Here is a 22202-nt window from a genome sequence, read left to right on the forward strand (position 1 = left end):
TAGGATACCTGACACGCTGACAGGACTCTTCCCACACAATGCAGCTATAACCACCATCTTTTAAAACCTGACCACACTAGGAGACAGTGCCATTGTATGCAACAGCCTAACAGTGTGATCTGTTCAGTCTGAAAGCAGATGGCCTGATATCCAGGGGCTCCTGGTGAGGTGGGGTCAAAGCCACAGCTCCCACCTCTTACGGAAGTGCCAGTAGTGCTTATATTGTGTCTCCTGGATTGGGATGACCTGAATCTGCTGGGCCTCAGCATTCTGGGCAAATTCACAGAGCTTAAACATCCACTTAGCCACACTGCTTGAAGTGCTGTCTTCCTGCTCTATGTACAAAGGGTTTGGTTACAGTTCAGCATTTGCTGGTTAGAGCAGTTGAGCAGGAGCTGTTGGATTTCTTTGCTGGATATAACCATCCCAACATCCCCTTGCCTCTTCCAGACTCACTTGACAGGACCATTCTCCATCTGACAAATGAGATTTCTGTCTAGGTGCTTATCCACCTCAGCCTCTGCACACATTCCTTGTCTGGATATGTGAGTAATGACAAGAAATTATGTGTCTGGCAATACATGGACTTAGTATAATGCCAGGACAGTAATGTTCCTCAAGGGAGCTGCGTGCTAAGACCTAAACATGTATATCAGCTTAGCAGGAAAAGAGAAATTAAAAAAAAAAAAAAAAAAAAAAAAAAAAAGCAACTCCTACGTTAAAGTCAACCCACATTTTAAAATAATTACTGGCACTGTTAACAGTCCTGGCTTTCACTTGTATCTGCAGACATCATCTAATACATAATTAACAGCCAAACAATAATAGCAATATATAAAACTACCCTGTGCACATTTTATAGAACTGTTCAATCATGACACATTTCAAACCATCTATATACAATACTTTTAATTCACTAGACACTCAAGTTATCTGCATACAGTCAAGTGCCAGCTAAGACTTGTAGAACAGAAGTGAATGTTTTCAGCAGCATTCTATAGTTCCAGCTCCAAAAGACTCAGGAAAAACAATATTTTGTCCTGATGGCCTCATGAGATACTAAGAGCACAAGTAAACTCCTTTAACATGGGAAAGTATGCTGTGCTGCCTGTCTCACCACCACAAGAGCCTTCTCGAGAAAATGAGTGCTGGCAGCTTCCTTCAAAATGCATGCTGAGTGAGGATTATGTGTGGGGTTGGAGGGCCAGCCTTCTCCACAGGCAGAAAGACCCGTCTGCTTCTTGGGGTGCTTCATGAATGGCCTTTGGAGTAGGGAAAAAAAGTCATGAGCATTTCATTTCTAAAAGAGGTTTGAACACTCAGGATTCCCTGTTCACCTGGAGGAGTCCCCATCTTTCTACAGAACTCAGATGTCCAAGGGACACGGGCAGAGCAGTTCTCTAATGTCCTGTATTACAACTTTTTCGTTGTTTGGACTATTTCAGAGCTACATTCATTCATCTGTGTGCCACAGTACCCAAGAAGCTTATAACAGAGTAGAGCATCCATTACAAAAACAGTCTAAAGGATTTAGTCCTGCTGACTGGTCCATCTTTTAGGAACACAGGAAGGGTGGATGTAGCCATATGGAAAAATCCACTACCATACTCTTACTGCTGAAAGCCAAAACTTCCCAAGAGATCCCATGAATGCATTAAAAGCTCTAGATATTTGATTTCACTTCAGAGTTTCACCATCTCAACCACACGGCTAGTAAGTTAAGTTAATTAATCGCCTGCCATGAAATGCATCCAAGGATTCTGCATTTTAAATCAAGCGGAGCGATGATACTACTAAAGTATACTGCCGTGTTTAGAAACTTGTGAAATGCCCTGCTGTGCCATTTCGGCCGCGTACGATCGGTGTGACAGCACGGGAAGCTCCGTCGCCGTCTCCTCAAGTGCCAGGCATCAGGCTCAGCACTCCTGCGCGGCCCTCGCCGCTCGTTCCCCGTGGGCTCCACCGGCCCCTCTGCACAGCTGCCCCGCCGGGGACACTGCGGAGACACCCGCGCCCCGGCTAGCGCAGGGAAGGGCAGGCTCAGGGCACCCACCCTGCAAGTTCGCACTGGCGCAGCAGCCACCTCCTGCAATTCCCCTCTCGCCCCCTCGTATGCAGCCTCTCCCGTAAGGGCAGACCCCCTCATCCCTCCCCACAGGTGTGTGCTGGGAGGCAGCCCATGCCCGAGCTGTCCCCTTCGGACACTTGCAGCCACGCCGGCTGGCTCTCCCTGGAGGCAAGCAGTGCCTCCTCTGTGACCCGGTACGGGGTAACCTCCCGTGGGTGCTGGCGGCCAGCGGTACCGTCCCACCGGACGGCCGTGGGACGGGTGGGGGTCCCTCCACCCGACCCCAGAGGGCACCGATGCCAGGGCAAAGCCAGCTCCCGCTGATGCCTGGGGGGCAACCACAGCTCCGGGGTCACGGTGCGTCGGCCGCCGATGAAGCTGCCATGACAGCTCTGCCAGAGGTTAAGCCCAAACTTTTCTCCTGCAGATCCTGGCCGGACCTGTTGTTGTCGGGTTTGGCCAGCTCCTCCCCGCTCCCTTCCAGCGGCAGAGCATTTAACGGGGACAGCAGCCCCGCTGATCTTCCGCGCTGGGTGAGAAAACCGGGGCGGGGGCGCCGCTCGGCTCTCCCTGAGACGCCGACAGCGAGCGCTTGTCGGCTGCGCCTTACCTGCATCCCCTTACCTGCATCCCGCGCCTCTGGACGCGGCCCCGGCGCGTCCTCGCAAGTTTCGCTACAGGAGCGCTCCGGGACGGCCCCATCGCGGCAGGTTGGGCGCGGGCGGTCCCTGTCCCCGGCCGTCCCCCAGGCCGCGCCTCCAGGGGACACGGCCCCGTCCCTGCCTGCGAGCCACGAGTCCGCTCTCGCTACCACAGCTCGGCGGGCTCGGAGAGGGGTTGCTCCTTCTCCGCTTGCCCCAGGAACCTGCCGCTCAGCCCCGCGGCGGCAGCGCAGGCTGTGCGCCCCGCACCGGGACTGCCCGCTGGGCCGGCGGCGGCCGGGGATGTCCCCTGAGCGCGCTGTCCCCGCCCGCAGCCCGGGGGTGGCCGAGCGCGGAGCCAGCCGCCCTCCCAGTGCCCAGGCCCGCGGTCCCCAGGCGGCCCCGTGAGGAGGGGAGCGCCCTGAGGTTGGCCTTACCCGGCTGGCGGAGAGGACCTGCCGGTAGCGCTCCTCCTCCTCAGGCAGGGCAGGGAACTGTTGCGTGGAGAGCATGCTCTGGCTGCTGCTGACCCCTCTCCACTTTGGCCGCCCCCTCACCCTTCCCCACCTCGGTCTCTGACGAACTGCGTCCACCCACCTCCCGCACAGACACACTTGCGGGAAGGGCTTCGCATTTTGTCTGCTCTGCAGACTCCCCCTCCTCGCTCCTCCACCCAATAATAATAAACCTCCGCGAAAAAGAGCTACATCCCCACCCCTTTCGCACACAAGGCTCTACCCCTTGGGGACCAGCTGAGAGACAGCCCATTTGCAAATTTCGCCCTAAAGCCGTCCCCCAAGGAGGGCGAATGAAGTGGGCACAGCCTTTGCACACCCCCCAATCCGGTAAAGGGACGCCTCGTCACGCTGCGAAGGGCTTCAGGTGGCAAGATCAGCCTGAGTCAGATATAATGTAAGGGGCAAGAGCCCGCGGAGCTCGCCCCTCGCACCCCTTACCTTGGCTCGCCGGGCTCCGCCGCGCCCTGGCTCCTCCCGCACTCGCACTTGCGGCTGAAGCGGTCCGAAGGCAGCCCAGCGCACGGACCTGCAGGCGCTCGGCCCACAGAGTCCAGGCGCAGAGTTCAGAGCGGAGGCTGGCAAGCGTGGGCCAGACTCCCGGGTCCCTTCATTTGTCCGCGGTTCCTGGGTGGACTTCCCTGCGCTTTATTTTACGTTACGATGAGGCTAAGGCTTTCCTTCCAACCCAGGCACGGAGAGTTTGGCGCCTGCAGGGACTGCAACGCTTCCTCCTGTAGCCTGTCGCAGTCCAGCCTCTAAGGTTCCAAAGAGAGCTGAAAGAGGCGCTGGCACCGCGGAAGCAGACGGGAAGGAGCTCCGGCAGTAGGAACCTCTCGGAGCCGACGACAGGTTTCTCCCGCTCCCTCCTCGCAGGAAAGCTCCGGTCCCAGCCCCCTGGCGACGAGCCCGCCGCGCCATCCCTCCCCTGCGAGGAAGCTCTGCGCGGGAGAACAGCGGCGAGCCGACCCGACAACGTTACCGCTGGTCCCCGCACCGGTCCTGGTCCTGACCGGTCCCAACCATCCGGGCTAGAGGGATGTGCTGGTTGTTGCGTATCTGTTGAAGCAAAGTTCTCAGGCCAAGAGACAAGTGCCGCCTGCAAATGACAGAGCAAATGTCTTACCCCCCCAGAAGATGCCAGCTTTTAAGACCTGCATTTGATATATTCGTCCCCTTGCCCTGTGTTTGCGTTCAAAGATGTGATGTCTGACTAAAGCCTCGGTCTGTGCACACAACAGAGCTCATGAATGCTATCCAAGAATGATAAAGTCAACAGGACAAAAGGCAAAACAGTGAGTACAAAATGAGCAGAAGGGTGTGCTACCAGAATAGGAACAGTTTAGGACCCTTCCAGGAGTCATAGAAAGATGTCACTGGCAGTGCAGTGGGGTTCTGAGATGACATCTGTAAACCAGAAAGGCTTCCAGTTTTTACAGTGCATGATTTAGTGCTTCTGAAATGCTATCACTCAAGGTGTGAATCAGAAAATACCCAAGAAAATGTGAACCACCACCTCTCCATGAATATGCCTTCCAGCCCTGTCACCACTCTTGACAATCAGTGAGGGTGATACCCCACATAACAGTGTTTATATTTGTAACTATGAACATATGGTATTATATATGTTTATATATAAATAATAAATAAGACAAACACTTCTTAGCTTTTTCTTTTTTCCAGTTTCTTTTCCATACCTTCAGATTTGGGCGCTGTTACTTTGTGTGCAAACAGTTTTCTCCATGCTTCTGGAGTGCCAATGTACTTAAGAGGTTCTGCTCATGGTAATTCAGTGCTGCACTTTTTACCCAACCAACCAAACATCTCTCCAAACCAACCTCCAGCATCTGGAGGAAAACAATGGTGGTTTTAAAACAATTGCACAAAAAATAGGAAAAGCATGTAAAGAGAGAGAAGAAAGATCATTTATGCAAAATCATCATATTGCTGAAAGTAAAGCAACAAATATTTTGTGCTGTAATGCAGGAATCAAACCATAATTTGTGATCCATTACAGAGATTAGGTAGCCCTGTCAAAAATGGTAATAACAATAAATGAAAACTTGTATCTAAGAAGTGCAGTGCATGACCCAGACTGCAAAGCTAGCTTGGCCTTGGCTGAGGATGGCTTCACCTGGAGAACTGTGAATTCCAAACCCCAAACCAGTCTTGACTCTAATCTCATACTAATTTCCTCCAACAGAAGAGCCACTGAAACTAGAGTTTCACAACAAGATCCAGCAACACACAAAGAAAGCCTGAGTTCTGGTTTTGTTGGTGATTTTATGGAAATCGCTGCATGAGCAACAATTATTTAGCTTAAATAATACTTGGCTGAATCAAGCCCCAGTTCCCTCAGAGTATTACTTACTTCTTCTACACAGCTGCTGTTTCGCCTGCCTTACAGCTGAGTTTGAGGTATCACAGTTCATACACTATCCATAACACAGACTTGTTTTCTGGTACCATGGCAAATAGACATCTTAATGCAGTGTTCAAATAATTCATTAACATTTAACCATCTTTCCATCTTTGCGGAAAGAAGCATATCTCATTATCTTATAATCAGTTTGACTTAATTTGATTCTTTTCCCTAATTTAAACTTTGCATTTCTTTTCCTAGGAAATACAAAACACTACAGGTTCTTCATTTGCTAATTCTTTAGAGCAGCTGACTAATTTACTTGAATTAAGGGCAGACAGGAATACAAATATATTAATGAAGCAAGAAACGGGAGCAAATGAAATGCTCATAGAAAACAACTGGTAACAGGACGAAACCAAAGCAGAAGAGGGATATCCAAACTAAATGAAAATGAGAACAGAGACCCACATGGACTGTCCGAACAAGAATGCTCCACCCTAGAGCAACCACCCCAGAGCAGCTGCCACACACATCAAGCTTCCACTGCCCAGCACTGGAACACACTTCAGACCAAGCATCTCTATGCTCTAACCTCACAACACACAAGTTCACACTGAAAAAGCTGGCACAGGGCTTTTCAAACAGGTAAGTTTTGGAGCCTGAGCTACTGCTGAGATGATAAATTTAGAGTTCACTGCTTTAAAGCCACAATCCTAGAATGCTTTTATGAACAAATTTTGGTGCTATCTGCTTAGTAACATTTCTTTTTTGGTAGTTAAGGTCAGCAGAAATGTCTAAAAAAATCAGCTATATTTCTCCCTGTGAGGCCAAAAAAATCTACTAAGTCCATTCTCATTTGTTTCATCTTAATCGACTTCCCCAACCCATTCTTACAATTTTGTCAGAGCAGTAACATGAAGGAACACAATTACGTAATTCCAGCACTAATCTGAGAACTAAGAACTATCATGGCCAGAGAAGAGGGCAAAAAGCATAACCTGAAACTTGGGCTGCACTATGTCAGTCATCATTACCTGGGAAGTGTGCTGCTTCACTACATTAGTCCTTGAGAACAAACAGTTTTTCAAGTTGTTTTTGATAGATTTATTGTCTGACTTGGTTTTTACATGAAATTAACATACAATGGATTTGATATATTGTTACAGGGGAGAAAAACTTGCCCTAGGAATTTCCAACCTCAAACATAACTGACCAGTTGTAAGAACCTTGGCTCAGTGGAAGGATAAATTTTCACCACAATGCATCCAGAATCAGGAAAACCCCCAAGTTATTTTCATTTTACACATAGCTAAATATCCTTGACTTTAAGTCATGATCAGGCTTCTATCGCTGTAACATCCCTTCAACAGCAGGTCAGATTATATAAGTTGTTTTAATGTACGCTGATCAATATACATTTTTTTGTAAGCTGTTAACATTCAAGATATTTGCTCATAACATTATGTAACAGTACATTACATATAAATTGCTACCAAAATCCACCTTCAGTACCAAATTTCTTTTCTAAAATTACTATCTTTCATTAATATTGAATAAAAGGTGATTTTACCTGTACCTTTTACTTCAAAGGTTGTTGACAACATGCAGCTTCAACTAAAGAAAGGCAAAATATTAACTATAAAAATACTTTAAAGAAACAAAACCCTAGTGATTTATTAAACTGCAGATTGCTTGAACCCCCACACTTTTTTATGCCAAGAAATAAATATCTGGTTCAGCAGGCAGACCAACAGAGTGCAAATGACTCAGATGGTTGGATAAGATATACAGAACTATTTTGAATAAAATTTCAAAAATAGGTATGCCTTGCATATGCAAGGTTCAGAAGAGATACAAATCCTTTAAGAAAGGGAATACGCCCACTCACATGTATCTTTGGATGAACAGAATGAATCTGTATAGTAAAAAGGCATGGCAATCTTTAATGAACATGATCAATGAGAAACCTTTTCTTCTCCAGTATTTCCCACAAATATGCAGAAAAGAATAAGAAGAACTTCTTCAAACATATAACAAGTGCAGTTAATTAGTATAACTCTCTAGAGAGAGGCTTCTCTTTGCTGTAGAGGCAAGGATAAACTTTCCATTGTATTTTTTTTAAAGCTAGAAGTAAATAGAAAAATTAGTGATAGTCATGGAAGATAAAAGTTGTTTCCACCTTCATGCTGATTTCCATATTTCAGCCAGAAAGGTAGCTTTTTGTACTCTTGGATAACCCACCACATTTTACTTCACCTGAACAAAAATATCTCTCCTTTTCCCTTAGTGATGGAAGAGTTAGTGACGTATGCAGTCACACGATAGCATCACATCACTCTGTTAAAGAAAACATATCTGGAATTATCTTCTAGGCATTAATATAATAACAGAAAAAAGCTAAAGCAATGATATGAAACATTGTTTACTTCTTATACTAGAAAATAAATTCAATGGAGATGCAACTTCACATAGTGTAATTTCAATTAATTCTACTTTAAATACTAATGGTCTGACACATAACTAATATGCATCTCTAAATTGTCAATTAAAAAAAAAGTACTATAAAATAGCATCAATCCATGCTAAACATTGCCAAGTTTTCATCACCTTTCTCCTCATTCACCAAACTTCTGTGAAAAAATTAAAAAGAAATTGAATTTATCCCAGTTCTCTTAATCTATGCAATCAAAAACTTCTGCCTTTTTGCAGTTTTTCTATTTTATTTTCTTGCTGCTCAATCAGAATTACAATTGGTTATCTGTTCAAATTAATAATGAGTCCCTTTACAACTAAGTCAAAACCAACCAGAAGAGCTTTCAAGCAAACTGCAGTGTTTTCTACTAACTCATAGAAGTGGTCCTACTGCTTTTGCAGGATTTGTGGTGAAATTATGTGTCTGAATCACAAGGGCGTAATACAAATACCTGTTGGCTTTGGACTCCATTTTTGCAGGATCTTGTAATCATTTTGCAGTAACCTGCAATGCACAAGTATCAGCAAAAGGTTTCTAGCAGAGGGTTAAAAATTCAGTTTTCTGATTTCCCCATTCCTGAATTTAACTTGCAGTCTCTCAGCTGAGACTACGGAGCATCTCTGATAATCCTGAAGCCAGGTAAAAACCTTCCAGTTCTACCAACCCATACAGATAACTTAAAGCAAGGTATTCAAAACTGTCAGTAAGAAAATATTTACACACTGAGAAGTTTAGCTAGATGGTTTGAATGTGACTACCAAGCACCATCAAGATGGCTTCAGAACATCATATAATTGTATTGTTACACTATCCAATTACAACTTTGCACACCTATGCAAATATCCAACTCTGACATTTACCCATACGAATAGTCAATTGATACTCTTAAGTTTCATTTTAAATTATTTTTCTGCTGCTGGCAACTGGGGCAACAGTGAGAATCCACCCCTGCAGCCTGAAACTTTTTCACATCCATGTTCAACATGTGTATATGTCCACTAAAGGAACTTTTCAGTTACTTCAATTTTGAAGAAACAAGGGTCAGAAGAGGTGGAATGAAACAAGGAAAAAGCAAATCCCAGAGTTTATAAGGGGGGAGCCCACAGTTTTATTTGTGATAGCTGAATTGAAAGACAGTTCACATTTCCTTTATCTGAACAAAGCTCTGAACAAGGCCTCAGAATATTCAAGCCTAAATGACCCAAGGTTCCCTGTTAGTTGTCATAATTAAAACTGGCATGAAGCACAGAAATTATTGTGTGATACAACATAAAGATTAGCATAAGAACACTAACCTTCAATAAATCACTAAGCTGATTTTACAGGAAACATATAAAGCATCTTATACTAAGCTAATCGTAACATTATGAAATGGAGACAAGGAAAAATAACATTATCAATAGAAGAGGTGTTAACAATTCTCAGTCAAACTATCAGCACTTCAGTATCTACTAGAAACTACTATTACTTTCAGTGTCCGAGTTCAGTTTTGTGCTGTGTATGTAATAACACAAAAGGTGACATTTCTTACCTCCTCTGCATTTTTTTTAGCAAATAATATACATACATAATCTATGCTTATTAAGTTCTGTTACACACAAACTAACATTCTAAGAATAATAGCTACCTAAAGTCCAACTGAGGTATATTAAATATTGAGTTGTTTTCAGTCATTGTAGACCATGAGCCATGCAACCATCACAACAGCAACTCCGAACACCGGCAGCATAATGAGGTTCTTGTACTTTTGCCATGATGATTGTTCAACTTCTACCTCATCCTTTCTTCTCTTATTCTTTCTTCGCCCTTTTAATCTGTTTTCAAAAGCCTCCAGTTCAGCCTAAGTAAAGAGAACCACAAGTAATTGACATCTGTGTCAGAATTAAAAACAAGGAAATGTGACGGTTCTACGTAAGATTACCAAATAACATTTAATATAAGCAACTGCCAGCCAATGCAAGTTACACCTCTCAGAGATAAGATGGTAGCACCCAGGTACAAAGCACGTTGCTTTCAAGTATTAAAACATTGTTTCATTTCCTATAAAAACACTGCCAAAAATGTAGCCAGCTGAAGTTCTGCATGCTTAGTTTTCTAACTCAGGCTCAATACATTAAGCTAAAATAAGATTGTTATTTCCATTAAAAATTTTAAAAATACATTTTTTTCTTATTAAAAAACACATTTGCATTTCAGCTATTTTACTAACTTCTATAATGGCATAGGCTGAAATCTTCAAAGACATCCCCTCGTAATAAAGATGCACTCTGCCAAAAATAAATTTGTAAAAACATAAGTAACTAAAAATCTATGCTATTTCCCTCAATTCTTTATATTTGCATGCTCATTAGATTTTAGATTAACTGCTATAATCTTAGATATGCACAAAAATATTCCATTTGTTAAGTGTTATAACTTGAACATTTAATCACTCATTTGACTGTAAGAGGTATATAATATCCTGTACTAGGAAGTACACGCCTATAGGCCCAAAAATGGAGCAAAACAATTGCAAAAGTAAGAATGCCAGGCTTCCAACAAGACTGGCACTTTAAGGGTCTTGTGTGGAATAAACAATAGGATCTCTGATCCCTGTTCCTCATCCCCCTCCACATTTTTTCAAAAGAGCATCACGAGAATACAGGAAAAAAATCATTTGAGTGTACAAAGCTGAAATAGAACTGGAACTAGGCAGCCTAGAATAAAGAGTGAAGACTAGGATGAGGCTCCAATGAGAAGCATCTAATTGCTAGGAAAATTAGAAGAGATGCTCCAAAGACCTGAGACAGACTAAAATCAGAAAAAGTCTGATGATTGCCTGGATTTTAGTCAAGTTGTTAGCTACTAGAGAAAACATGGGACAGAGCACTAGGGAGCAGAGAAACCAGAGAGAATGAAAGGCAAAAGAGATGGGGGTAGCAGAGCGCAACAAGCCTGCACTGGCTGGGCAAAAGGTGCAGGACTGAGCTGAAGCAGAGGAATCATGGACAGTGAACAGAGACAAAACCTGGCCACAAGAGGAAATAAATCTATGTGACTACAACTGCAGTGCTGCCAGGAAGAGGGACTAAGACAATACAGTAGGTGAATTAAAAACAAACAAACAAACCCAAGAAAACAGCTGTTTTGGGAAATGGACAGAGTAGTAGTTCAGTAAATAAAATTTTCCCTCAGAACTCAAGGTTGCCTGATGTCTGGTCTTCCTCCACTGACAGCAAATGTTTGTCGGAGTTTCACAAAGCAGCTCTTCCCTTCCTGTGCCAGAAGGGAATTGTTAGCAGAACAGGACCTATTTTGATGTCTATTCCTTTGTACCCAATCAAGGCAGAAATTGTTGGCACTTCTCTGATGATATGGGAGAAGAGTTGAGACAAAGTCACAGGCTATTTGAAACAAGATTACTCTCAACTAGCTAACCCTCCCTTAGAAAAGCAAAGTATTTTAATGCAACAGTTTTACAAAATCCAAAATCTGGAGGCAAGGGTAGACTTTTTATGGTTTAATAGACAACATGGCAGTATTTTATTTTAGGCAGACACTTAAGTAAAATTTGAAGCTTCTACAGTTACTATACATTTGTGATCAGCACATTTTAAAAGCAGAAAGCTCTATAAATTGCAGTAGTCAAAATATAGAGCTCAAACAAAGTTATGTAATAGCTATTGAATTGCTTTCCTAGTGAACTCTACAAAAATCTGTCTAAAAATCATCAATACATAATTTAAAAAACCAAAACACAGAATGAAAAAAGATTTGTAGGCTCAGAATATGAGATAGAAGCCATCACTACCCTTGAAAAGCTACCTACAGATTTTGTGTAACTGTCACATTCCTGAAGTGTCACCTTAATGACCTCTGAAGTAATGGTTGTGCCCAGTCTTCAAACAAGTTTAATTTTTCAAGCTAAACAAGCATAGGGTTTTTATTGATATAAGAACCTAACTTCTTTGTATATAAACATAACAGAAGTAAAATGAAATGTATTTATTTGAACTGTATATTCAGAACATCTAGTTCAGTGTTGCTCAGACACTGGATTTTGTTCTTTCCTGTGTTATTCACTATATTCTTACTGCACTGAAAGGAGTAGCATTCCCATGGGAAAATGTAGCTAAATTAATGCAAATAACAGTGGTAAAGTGTATTTTCTGAAAGTAGGATATATTTTTATTAACAGAGGAGGGGAAAACTTGATTTTTTAACTTCTAAGGATCTGTTAAAAATTTTTCTTCATATATAAAAAAAGGGAAATGAAATCTTTCACACAACTCAGTAAATTACACTTCAGGTTCAAGACTCTAACTTCCAGTATTGAAACTCTAGAGTCAGCTTGAAAACTTAACCAAATCTTTTACAGTGGAGAGGGACAGAGAGAGCTTGGTCTGAGTTGTTAAGTAATCAAAGTGCTGATCTTTCTTCCACCTCTAGCAATTGTGAAAATCCTGGCCTCACAGAGTGCCTCTGAATTGGAAGCAGAGGGAAAGTTTGGCTGCTTAGGGCCATGACAAGAAGCCTAGCCAAGCTGCCTCTTCCACTAAGAAACAAGTGATTCCAGCTGTAAATGGTATTAGCAAAAGTTGCTACCAAATAAAGCAAATACCAAAATATAAATGCACAGACTTACTAGAGCACTAACTAAATTGTATATAAAACATTTAATGAAGTATTAATCAAAATAGATTTGAGAAACTGCAACTAATAGATGAACAGTCTCTACAAAAAGGTGCTAATGACATTGAGAAAGGTGGTACAAGACACAGACTTTTGTCAGAAGGGAGTACACTCAGAAATATACTCTTAATGTGACCCAACACCCTACGACAGCAATGTCCTCCAATTTCCATCAACAGATGGCAGATTATGAGTTCTAACTGGATGGGAACCAACGTTATATAAAAAGGCTGGAGCAACTGAGGTTAGTACTTGTATGCAGTTCTGTTGCCATTTGATTGAAATAAACTGTATCTAGCTAGTAGAGAACCTTATAGTTGACATTAGTCGTGGTAGTCATGCTAAGGCTTGATAGGCCGCATATAACCTGCAAATGAACTATCATAGTGAAATTTGTAATGTAAGCAGTGTATCTAAGGAATAATCACTTATCTAAGGAATGTACCTGTTGGCAAGAACCTAAATGTCAAGAAGATAATAGTACCAGGCGATAGAATTAAGTAAGATGTTGTAGCGATTAAGAAATCATGTAAAGAAACATATAAAAACCCTGTAAAATTTCTGTAAGATGGGGCTCTGACTTTGGACGCTAGTCCCAGGCTCCCAGGGCCCTCAATAAAGCACCGCATAAACGACTTCGGTTGTTTGTGTTTTCTTCGGATCGGGCAACAGTTTTCTGGCGACCGCGGCAGGACTCCGAAGGTGACTAGGGGCGGTTCGCGTTTCGATCCACTCCACGCCGGCACCGAGTGATTCTCGGGGAGTCATCGGCTCGTGCCCGACCCCTGCGCCTGGCGGACGACTGCGAAAGGTAAGCCCGAAGGTGCTTTATTTTTCTGGTTTGGGTGCCTGCCCATAAGCCGAGGTGGCAATCCTCGCCGGGTTGGGCTAAGACATCTGGTTGGTCTGGGAAGCCTAGGCGCCGGCTGTCAGACGCGGCGAAAGCTGCGCAAGTCCGGCACTTGCCCCTCGCGGCGTCGAGAAGCGGCAAGTTGGTATTGGTCTGGTATTTTATTCTGGTATCTACTTTGCTGTGTGAATGCGAATATATGGTGTGATTGATTTGTTGAATTGTCAATATTGATTTGGGTGAATATTGTTTTGTACACTGCTGCACATTAGTTGTTGTTGACTTGTTGTACGGCTGTAGGTGGAATCGGTTCAAAATGCCATTTGGAGCTCTTAAGTCTATGGTTCAGTTCTCTAAGGGTATACCTGAAAATACTCCGTTAGGATGTTTATTGAAAAGGTGGAAGAGCGAAAGGTTTTTCCAAGAGATGAATAAAGACAAAATGATTGAATATTGTAATCATTGGTGACCGGAGTATGAGCGAGAGGGGCCGGTATGGCCAGAAAATGGTACTGTGGATTATGATACCCTGAATGCACTGATGCAGTATTTAAAGGAAAATGAAAAATGGGATGAAGTACAGTATTTGGACTTGTTTTACTTACTGCGCAGTAAAAAGGAGTGGCAGACTGAATGTAGCATAATGGTATTAGAGATGAAAGAATCTGGGTGCGGGGGCTGTAAAGGGAAATCTAAATGTGTCCAGTGCTTAGCTTTAACCTCTCGACCAGAGGAGGATTTGTCTTTAATGGTGTCACCCGATGCCGCTTTACCCTCTCCTGCTGTCTCACCCCCTCCTGCTGTTTCACCCCTCCCCTCTGTTTCACCCTATTCCTCTTTGTGTCCGCCGTTGCCGGAGAGCAGTGCAGGGGAGGAAGGGGAGGGGGGGGGAGGACAAAGGAGGCAAACGTAACAGTAGTACCAGGGAATGCTAAAAAAGTTGTTGTGCGTCCCCCAACCCCTTCCCCTGTTTCTCCCCAAAATCGGCGAAATACTCCACTCGCGACACGAACTAGACAAGGACGTAAGAATCACAGGGAACCCCAGCTCATTGCCCCTTTAAGGGAAGCTATGGAGCCCCAAGGAGAGAAGGTGCTTGTGAAAGTACCTTTCTCCCCAGGAGATCTAGTGATTTGGAAACAGTCAGCAGGGAGTTACCGTGAGAATCCTGAAAGAGTAGCACGGGTGGTTGGGATGATTGTTAAAACACAGAATCCAGATTGGATCGATGTGCAGGTTTTGTTGGACACCCTGGTGGACTCCACCGAAGGGGAGATGGTGCTGCGGGCAATGGAGGAGCATGCTCGGGGGGTGGTCGGGCTGCATCCAGGCAGAGGAGCTTTGGGAGACTTGGTGCCCAGTGATGATCCAGGGTAAGATCCGAATAGGGATGAGGGAAAGGAATCTATCAGGGAATATCAGGAGTTGTTAGTGGAGGGAATTAGGACTGGAATGCCCAAAACACTAAACTGGTCAAAATTGTATTCAGTGAGACAAGATAAGAATGAATCACCCTCGGCATTTTTAGAACGACTTAAAGAAACAGCCAGACGTTTCACAGATTTAGAAATTGACAGTGAAGCAGGAAAGTTGCAGCTTGCCTTAATCTTTTTAGGTCAGACCCAGGAAGATATTCGTAAGAAACTGCAGAAATTAGAGGGACAAGATACTCAAGATTTAGATAAAATGCTAGAAATAGCTTAGAAAGTTTACAATAACAGAGAAAAAGAAGCTAACAAAAAGCAACAAGCGAGCCTGTTGGCAGTGCTGCAGCAAACGAATGCTAGTAGAGGAAGGGGTAGAGGTAACTTCGGACGGGGCCGAGGGCAAGGAAGGGCAGGATTTCAAAACATGGGAACAAGTGGAAGAGGGATAGTTTCCCCAGGACTCCAACAAGGGGGGCTGGCCTCTAATCAATGTGCTTTCTGCCGACAAATAGGACATTGGAAAAATGAGTGTCCTGTGAAAGCTGGGCTGGGAGGGGCATCTGGTAATTCAGGGGGTTACCCGATGAATCCAGAAGGGGTCGCCCAGACATTGGTGTTGAGCAACTATCAGAACCAGAGCTGACTAGAAGAAGGTCTGACTGTGGTGCTTGAAGTGGATGGGAAAAAGCAAGCATTTATAGTGGATACAGGCGCTACCCATTCTGTTCTGAATAAACGGTTAGGACCTTTGAGTGACACTACCATACAAGTAGTGGGGGCAACAGGACAAATAGAAGAAAGACCCTTTTTGCAGCCTTCACACTTAAGATTTGGAGGAAAAGAATGGGATCACCAATTTTTATATATGCCCAACTCCCCTAAACATCTTTTTGGAAGAGATTTACTGTCATTCTTGAATGTCAAAATATCCTTTGAACGAGGTAGGGTAAAATTAGAGTTCCCAGAAAAGGAGATCGCTAAGCTCTTTGTGATTAAAGAAGTGGACCCCTCTCCAATACCTAAGGAAATTGAAGATGCAGTAGTTCCCTGGGTATGGGAAACAGGAAATCCAGGACGGTCCAAAGCAGCGGAGCCGGTGGTAGTAGAGCTGAAAGAAGGGGCAAAACCGGTCAGGGTAAAACAATATCCAATTAAATTGGAAGCAAGAAAAGGGGTAGCACCTTTGATCACTCAGTTCCTAGCCCAAGGAATTTTACAAGAAAGTGAGTCAGAATACAACACTCCAATTTTTCCCGTACAAAAACCAAATGGTAAGTACAGGTTAGTACAAGATTTGAGAGCTGTTAATGAAATAGTAAAGGACATTCACCCAGTGGTAGCTAACCCGTATACATTGTTAACATCTGTGTCAGAAAGATTTAAATGGTTTTCTGTGATTGATCTCAAAGATGCATTCTTCTGCATCCCTCTGGCATTGGAAAGCAGAAAATATTTTGCATTTGAATGGGAGAGTCCCGACACTGGAAGAAAGAGACAGCTCACCTGGTCTCGGCTACCTCAAGGTTTCAAAAACAGTCCTACAATATTTGGAAATCAGCTGGCAAAGGAATTGGAAGTATGGAAGACAACGGAGGTAAGAGAATCTCCTTTCTCTTATGTGGTATTGCAGTATGTAGATGATATCTTTCTAGCAACAGAAGAACAAGAAATTTGCCTCCAGTTGACAATTGCACTGCTGAACATGCTAGGCCAAGCTGGCTACCGGGTATCAAAAGAGAAGGCCCAGTTGGTGAAACAAAGTGTTATTTACCTGGGATGTGAAATTACACAGGGTCAGAGAAAATTAGGAATCAATCGAGTAGAAGCTATCTGTGCTATACCACAGCCGAGAAACCACCACGAACTGAGGTCCTTTTTAGGAATGGTAGGATGGTGCAGGCTGTAGATTTTGAATTTTGGGCTCTTAGCTAAGCCCTTATATGAGGCCCTGAAAGAACCGCAGCTACACTGGGACCGACAAAGAAAAAAGGCTTTTGAAGACTTAAAACAGGCCTTGAAAGAAGCCCCTGCGTTAGGCCTCCCAGATCTCAACAAAGATTTTCAGTTATATGAAAGGCAAAAATTAGCACTTGGGGTACTGGCTCAGAGACTCGGATCTTGGAAACGCCCGGTGGGGTATTTCTCGAAGCAACTGGACCCAGTTAGTGCTGGATGGCCGTCATGCTTGCGGGCAGTTACGGCCACAGTGATCCTCATTCAGGAGGCCAGAAAATTGACTTTGGGGAGGAAAATAGAGGTATTTGTGCCTCACATGGTACTGGCAGTTTTAGAACAAAAGGGGGGTCACTGGCTTTCGTCCAGCAGGATGCTACAATACCAAGCAATCCTGAGAGAACAGGACGATGTGGAGCTGAAAATGACTAATCATGTTAACCCAGCAGAATTTCTCCGCAGTGAGCAGGAAGAAAGAGAACTGGCACATGATTGCATGGAAGTGATTGAACAGGTGCATGCTAGCAGAATCAATTTAAAGGACACCCCAATGGAAGACCCAGACTGAGAATTGTTTACTGATGGATCCAGTTTTGTGGAAAATAGAACCAGGTGGCTGTAATGCATGTTAGAGGACATCAGAAAGAAGACGGAAAAATTTACGAAGGGAACCGGATGGCAGATTGGACAGCTCGGGATGTAGCTAGAGAAGTATGGACTCAAATGGCCTTAGTACCAATTAAAGTGAACCCAGTAACCCCACATCTATTACAGGAACCAAAGTACTCTCCAGACGATGAAAAACTGGCATCATTGCTGCTAGCCCAAAAGAATGCAACTGGATGGTATGTAACAGGAACGGGACAAGTTGTAGTGCCTGCCAGAATCATGAAGGCAATCCTGAAAACAGAACATAATAAATGCCACTGGGGAGCAGAAGCATTAGTAAAATTTTTAAAAAGAGAAGTGATTTCTAACCAGATGTTAACATTGGCAAAACGAGTGAATGCCATGTGTCCAATTTGTTTAAGGAATAACCCAATAGTTAGGAAACAGATTCAGCTGGGAAATTACAGATAGGACCAGAACCAGGAGATTACTGGCAAGTAGATTTTTCAGAGTTACCAAAAGCGCAGAATTACAAATATCTTTTAGTGTATGTATGTACCTTTTCAGGCTGGCCTGAAGCCTTCCCTTGCCGAACAAATCAAGCGAAAGAAGTGGTCAAAACACTGTTGAGGGAAATCATTCCAAGATTCGGGGTGCCGTTAGGACTGTCATCAGATAGAGGCCCACATTTTATAGCAGGAATTGTACAAGAAGTGGCCAGGGTACTAGACATATCCTGGAATCTACACACCCCATGGCGACCTCAATCTAGTGGCCAGGTAGAGCGGATGAATCAAACAATCAAAAGACAAATTAAGAAAATTTGCCAAGAGGCAAAAATACATTGGCCACAGGCATTGCCGTTAGCATTGCTCAGAATCAGAATCAAACCCAGGGAGCGGGTGGGAGTTAGCCCATATGAAATTCTATACGGGAAACCATACCATGCTACTGTGTTAAAAGGGGATCTGCATGTGCAAGGTGATCAGACAATATTCAGTTATGTCATGTCATTAAATAAAATCCTTAATGCTTTAAGGGGAACCTTGCAGTGGAACCGACCCATGCCACTGGAAAATCCGGTGCATGACATTCAACCAGGAGACCAAGTGTACGTGAAAAATTGGTCCACCCTCCCCTTGAAAGAAGCATGGGACGGCCCGCATCAAGTGATCCTGACAACCTACACGGCAGTAAAGGTCGAAGGAATCGACTCATGGATCCATTACACTCGGGTCAAGAAAGTCCCTATGCAATGGGGGACACAGTTAGTTTCTCCCACGCGGATGATTTTCCACAGAAAGTAGCATTTTTAATTATATTGTTACTGGTGTTGACGAAACCCATCTGTGTTAATGGTTCTGATTTTATTGTAGTTGCAGTTACCGAACCAGTGGTCGGTGTCATGGAAGGAATGGATGTGAACCTGACCTGTTTAATAACAAATAACCAGAAAACTGAAGCCCGGAATGTGCGAGCAATCTGGAAGAAAGGTGCTGATTATCCAGAAGCAAATGCTACTACAGTTTGGGATAAGGATGCACAAAAAGGAAACACCACATTACAGCTGAAGCGAGTCAGTCAAAAGGATATGGAAAGGTACATGTGTATTGTAAGATCCCGGAAAAGCTTTGATTATAAACAAATTACATTGAGAGTAGTGCCCTGGAAGTTGTGGAAGGATGCTCCATCCCAGGAATCTGTAGAGATAGATCCCCCTTGGGCTGGACAAGATATGTGGGAAGGACTTCCCTTAAAAATGAGTTGCCCATTCATATTGAAACAGGGATGTAATCAGACTGTGCAGGTCAAATGGTGGAAAGAAAACAAGCCAAAGTCATGGGATAAGATAGACCGAGGAATTAGCTGGTGGGAGAAATCTGGAAAAGGTATAGGATGGTTGAATATTAGTAACCCTCAAATTGGTCTTACTGAAGGAAAATACTTGTGTTTAGTGATATGTGGAATTGAGGCCGATTATGGAATAAGAATTGTAGGAGCTGGACAAGGAACCAGACCCCCTCACATAGTACCCCCAATAGGAAAGAAGCGTAGAGAGGTAGCTGTACATCAAAGTCATGAACGGGAAAATTTGATAATAGGGCTGATTAGAGATTTTGGGATGGTGCAAAACGTATCCCGAATTACGGCATGCCTGCCACTTCCACAAGCGGCAGGAGAACCAATTCCATGGGGAATAATTCCCATTCCATTACCACATGAGATAGCAGAAAACATATCTACTGTATGTCACATTGAAAGAAAAGAAAGAGAGATAGTGACGGTCAAAAAGAATGTTTGGAACGCAGCCTTGTATACTACCGAGGATGTAGAAGTTAGAACAAAGCAACCTTACCAGGAAGTTAAGTGTGAAAATGTAAGCCGGCAACAAGTTATTTGGGATAATTGGAAAACGGTATGGGGTCCGAGCTTGCTAGAACACTACAGCTATATTGGAGCAGTGAGTTGGTGTATACAATGGACAGGAAAGAAAAATAAAACCCTGTTAGAAGTCTACAAGACTGAAACATCTACGAGAGAAATTAAAGAAGCTAGAGAAAATTGGAATTGCACTAATGTCATTACATGTGATACCCCTGAAAATCAGATCAATCTGGCTCCTCTTAGAGTACTACTTAAGTGGGGATGTGAATGCAGGAGATTCAATCATACAATATTAGACAAAGTAAACTCACTCTGGAGTAACGGAATTAGGAGAGCTGTAAGCTGTAAGGACACTACAATTAAAAGTCCAGGAAACTTAGTTTGGGTAATGGGACATGGACAATGGACCACACATATTCCTATAGATGGGCCTGTGACACAAATTACTCTAGGAATCCCTACTCTTTGTCCCCTATGGAAACAATCAAGATTAAAATCCAACCGGAAGAAAAGAGAAGTAGATGCATTCACTGAGTTAGAAAATGAATGGCACGAACCTGATGGCGGAGTTAAATTTGGGTGGGCTTTAGAATCACTATTTGCACCTATAGCCACCTATAGGAACAGAGAGATGCTGTACAAATTGCTAGGGCAGACTGAAAGATTAGCAGCAGCCACTAAAAAAGGATTCAAGGATATAAATTTGCAATTACAAGCCACATCCCGAATGACTTTGCAGAACAGGATGGCACTAGATATGCTCCTGCTAAAAGAGCATGGTGTGTATCAGTATCTAAAAACAAGAATTGATCATTGCTGCATCCATATTCCAAACATGACTATTGAAGTAGAGAAAGATATCTCTCAATTGGAAATCGTTGAATCCAAAACAAAAGACATTGAAAAGGAAGCACAACATAATTGGATCGGAGAAATTTTTGAATCTTTAGGGCTTCAGGTTTCTGGATGGGTTTCGTCTATAATACAATACATTCTGTTAATTTTAATTCTGTTACTAACTGTTTGGCTAGCATATAAGTGTGTTCTAGGAGTCATCGAAAAGGAGACAAAACACACCAGAAGAGTAATGAAAGCCTTGACAAGAAGCAACGAGATGCAACTGTCTCACTTGACTCCTCCGAAGTATGAAGATGTTATCGGGCAAGAGAACCCAGCATTCGAAGACTCGATAACAACTGAGAATTGAGCATCCTTGCAGAAGACTGAAGAATGCTCAAAAGGGGGGAAGTTGTTGCCATTTGATTGAAATAAACTGTATCTAGCTAGTAGAGAACCTTATAGTTGACATTAGTCGTGGTAGTCATGCTAAGGCTTGATAGGCCGCATATAACCTGCAAATGAACTATCATAGTGAAATTTGTAATGTAAGCAGTGTATCTAAGGAATAATCACTTATCTAAGGAATGTACCTGTTGGCAAGAACCTAAATGTCAAGAAGATAATAGTACCAGGCGATAGAATTAAGTAAGATGTTGTAGCGATTAAGAAATCATGTAAAGAAACATATAAAAACCCTGTAAAATTTCTGTAAGATGGGGCTCTGACTTTGGACGCTAGTCCCAGGCTCCCAGGGCCCTCAATAAAGCACCGCATAAACGACTTCGGTTGTTTGTGTTTTCTTCGGATCGGGCAACAGTTCTAGAGCCTATTTATTAGTTACAGCTGTCCCTTTTTTATACAATTTGTCCTTTTTTTCTTTACTGTTTTTGTCCTACTGTTTCCTAATGCACTAAATAACTAACAATTCTTAATTAACCTTTTAATAGGGTTCATTATGTATAGGTGAAGTTTTCTATCCCTGAAGTTGCATCCATCACAAAACACATGTCCAGGAACAGTTGCAATATATTGCATAAAGTTACTACAGTTGGGCTGGAACGGTGAGACTTCAGAGAATGTACAAGTAGAAAGCAGTGGTGGTGTGACTGCAGAGAGAAACAACCACTGCTGAAGATCCCAGCCAAAATCCAGCACACTGTGTTAGTAGAGTGAATCTGCTACTGTCTCAGAGGAGTCTCTTTATTGAGACTACTAGAGGGACTATAATTTAAGTGATTTTGAGCAGAAATCATTAGCATTTGGCTGGGATGCCTTCTAGAACACGTGAAAACACCCAGTGCAAGGCAAACATCAGCAACTTTGGCTTTCTAAGTCTAGGACTGTAAGTGTGGTCTTTACATGTTTAAATGCCCATTAGCACACTTCAGTACTTAGCTGGCAGAAC

At 43.2% G+C, this 22202-nt stretch overlaps 3 protein-coding genes across 7 annotated transcripts in view; 1 reads left to right on the forward strand and 2 right to left on the reverse strand.

Moving 5' to 3' along the window:
* Positions 1-8932, reverse strand: part of CORIN (corin, serine peptidase) — a 143114-nt gene extending 134182 nt beyond the window's left edge. Inside the window, exons 1-3 of one of the 4 annotated variants that reach the window (XM_063401885.1) lie at positions 8514-8932; positions 4922-7926; positions 3666-4323 (exon numbers count right to left, since the gene is read on the reverse strand). Coding sequence is in view for 2 of the 4 variants with exons in the window: in XM_063401883.1 (XP_063257953.1) it covers positions 2693-2770 (78 nt within the window). In the remaining 2 variants the exon portion in view is untranslated. Of the gene's footprint in view, positions 1-2692; positions 3123-3146; positions 3532-3665; positions 4715-4921; positions 7927-8513 lie in introns of those variants that run through there. The other 3 variants (XM_063401886.1, XM_063401884.1, XM_063401883.1) reach the window with 3 other exon arrangements.
* A 214-nt stretch (positions 8933-9146) lies between these two features.
* The window catches only part of NFXL1 (nuclear transcription factor, X-box binding like 1), a 51027-nt gene continuing 37971 nt past the window's right edge, over positions 9147-22202 (reverse strand). Inside the window, exons 22-23 of one of the 2 annotated variants that reach the window (XM_063401887.1) lie at positions 14742-14988; positions 9766-9902 (exon numbers count right to left, since the gene is read on the reverse strand). In XM_063401887.1, coding sequence (XP_063257957.1) covers positions 14785-14988 — 204 coding nt within the window. In that variant the 3' untranslated portion in view covers positions 9766-9902; positions 14742-14784. Of the gene's footprint in view, positions 9903-14741; positions 14989-22202 lie in introns of both variants that reach the window. The other variant, XM_063401888.1, reaches the window with a different exon arrangement.
* Positions 9913-21581, forward strand: LOC134552841 (uncharacterized). Its single transcript, XM_063401889.1, has 2 exons — positions 9913-13544; positions 18612-21581. The coding sequence occupies exon 2, from the start codon at positions 18723-18725 to the stop codon at positions 21162-21164; it is 2442 nt and encodes an 813-aa protein (XP_063257959.1). The 5' UTR covers positions 9913-13544; positions 18612-18722; the 3' UTR covers positions 21165-21581.

This window comes from Prinia subflava, chromosome 7 (assembly GCF_021018805.1).
Source record: "Prinia subflava isolate CZ2003 ecotype Zambia chromosome 7, Cam_Psub_1.2, whole genome shotgun sequence".
NCBI lineage: Eukaryota > Metazoa > Chordata > Aves > Passeriformes > Cisticolidae > Prinia > Prinia subflava.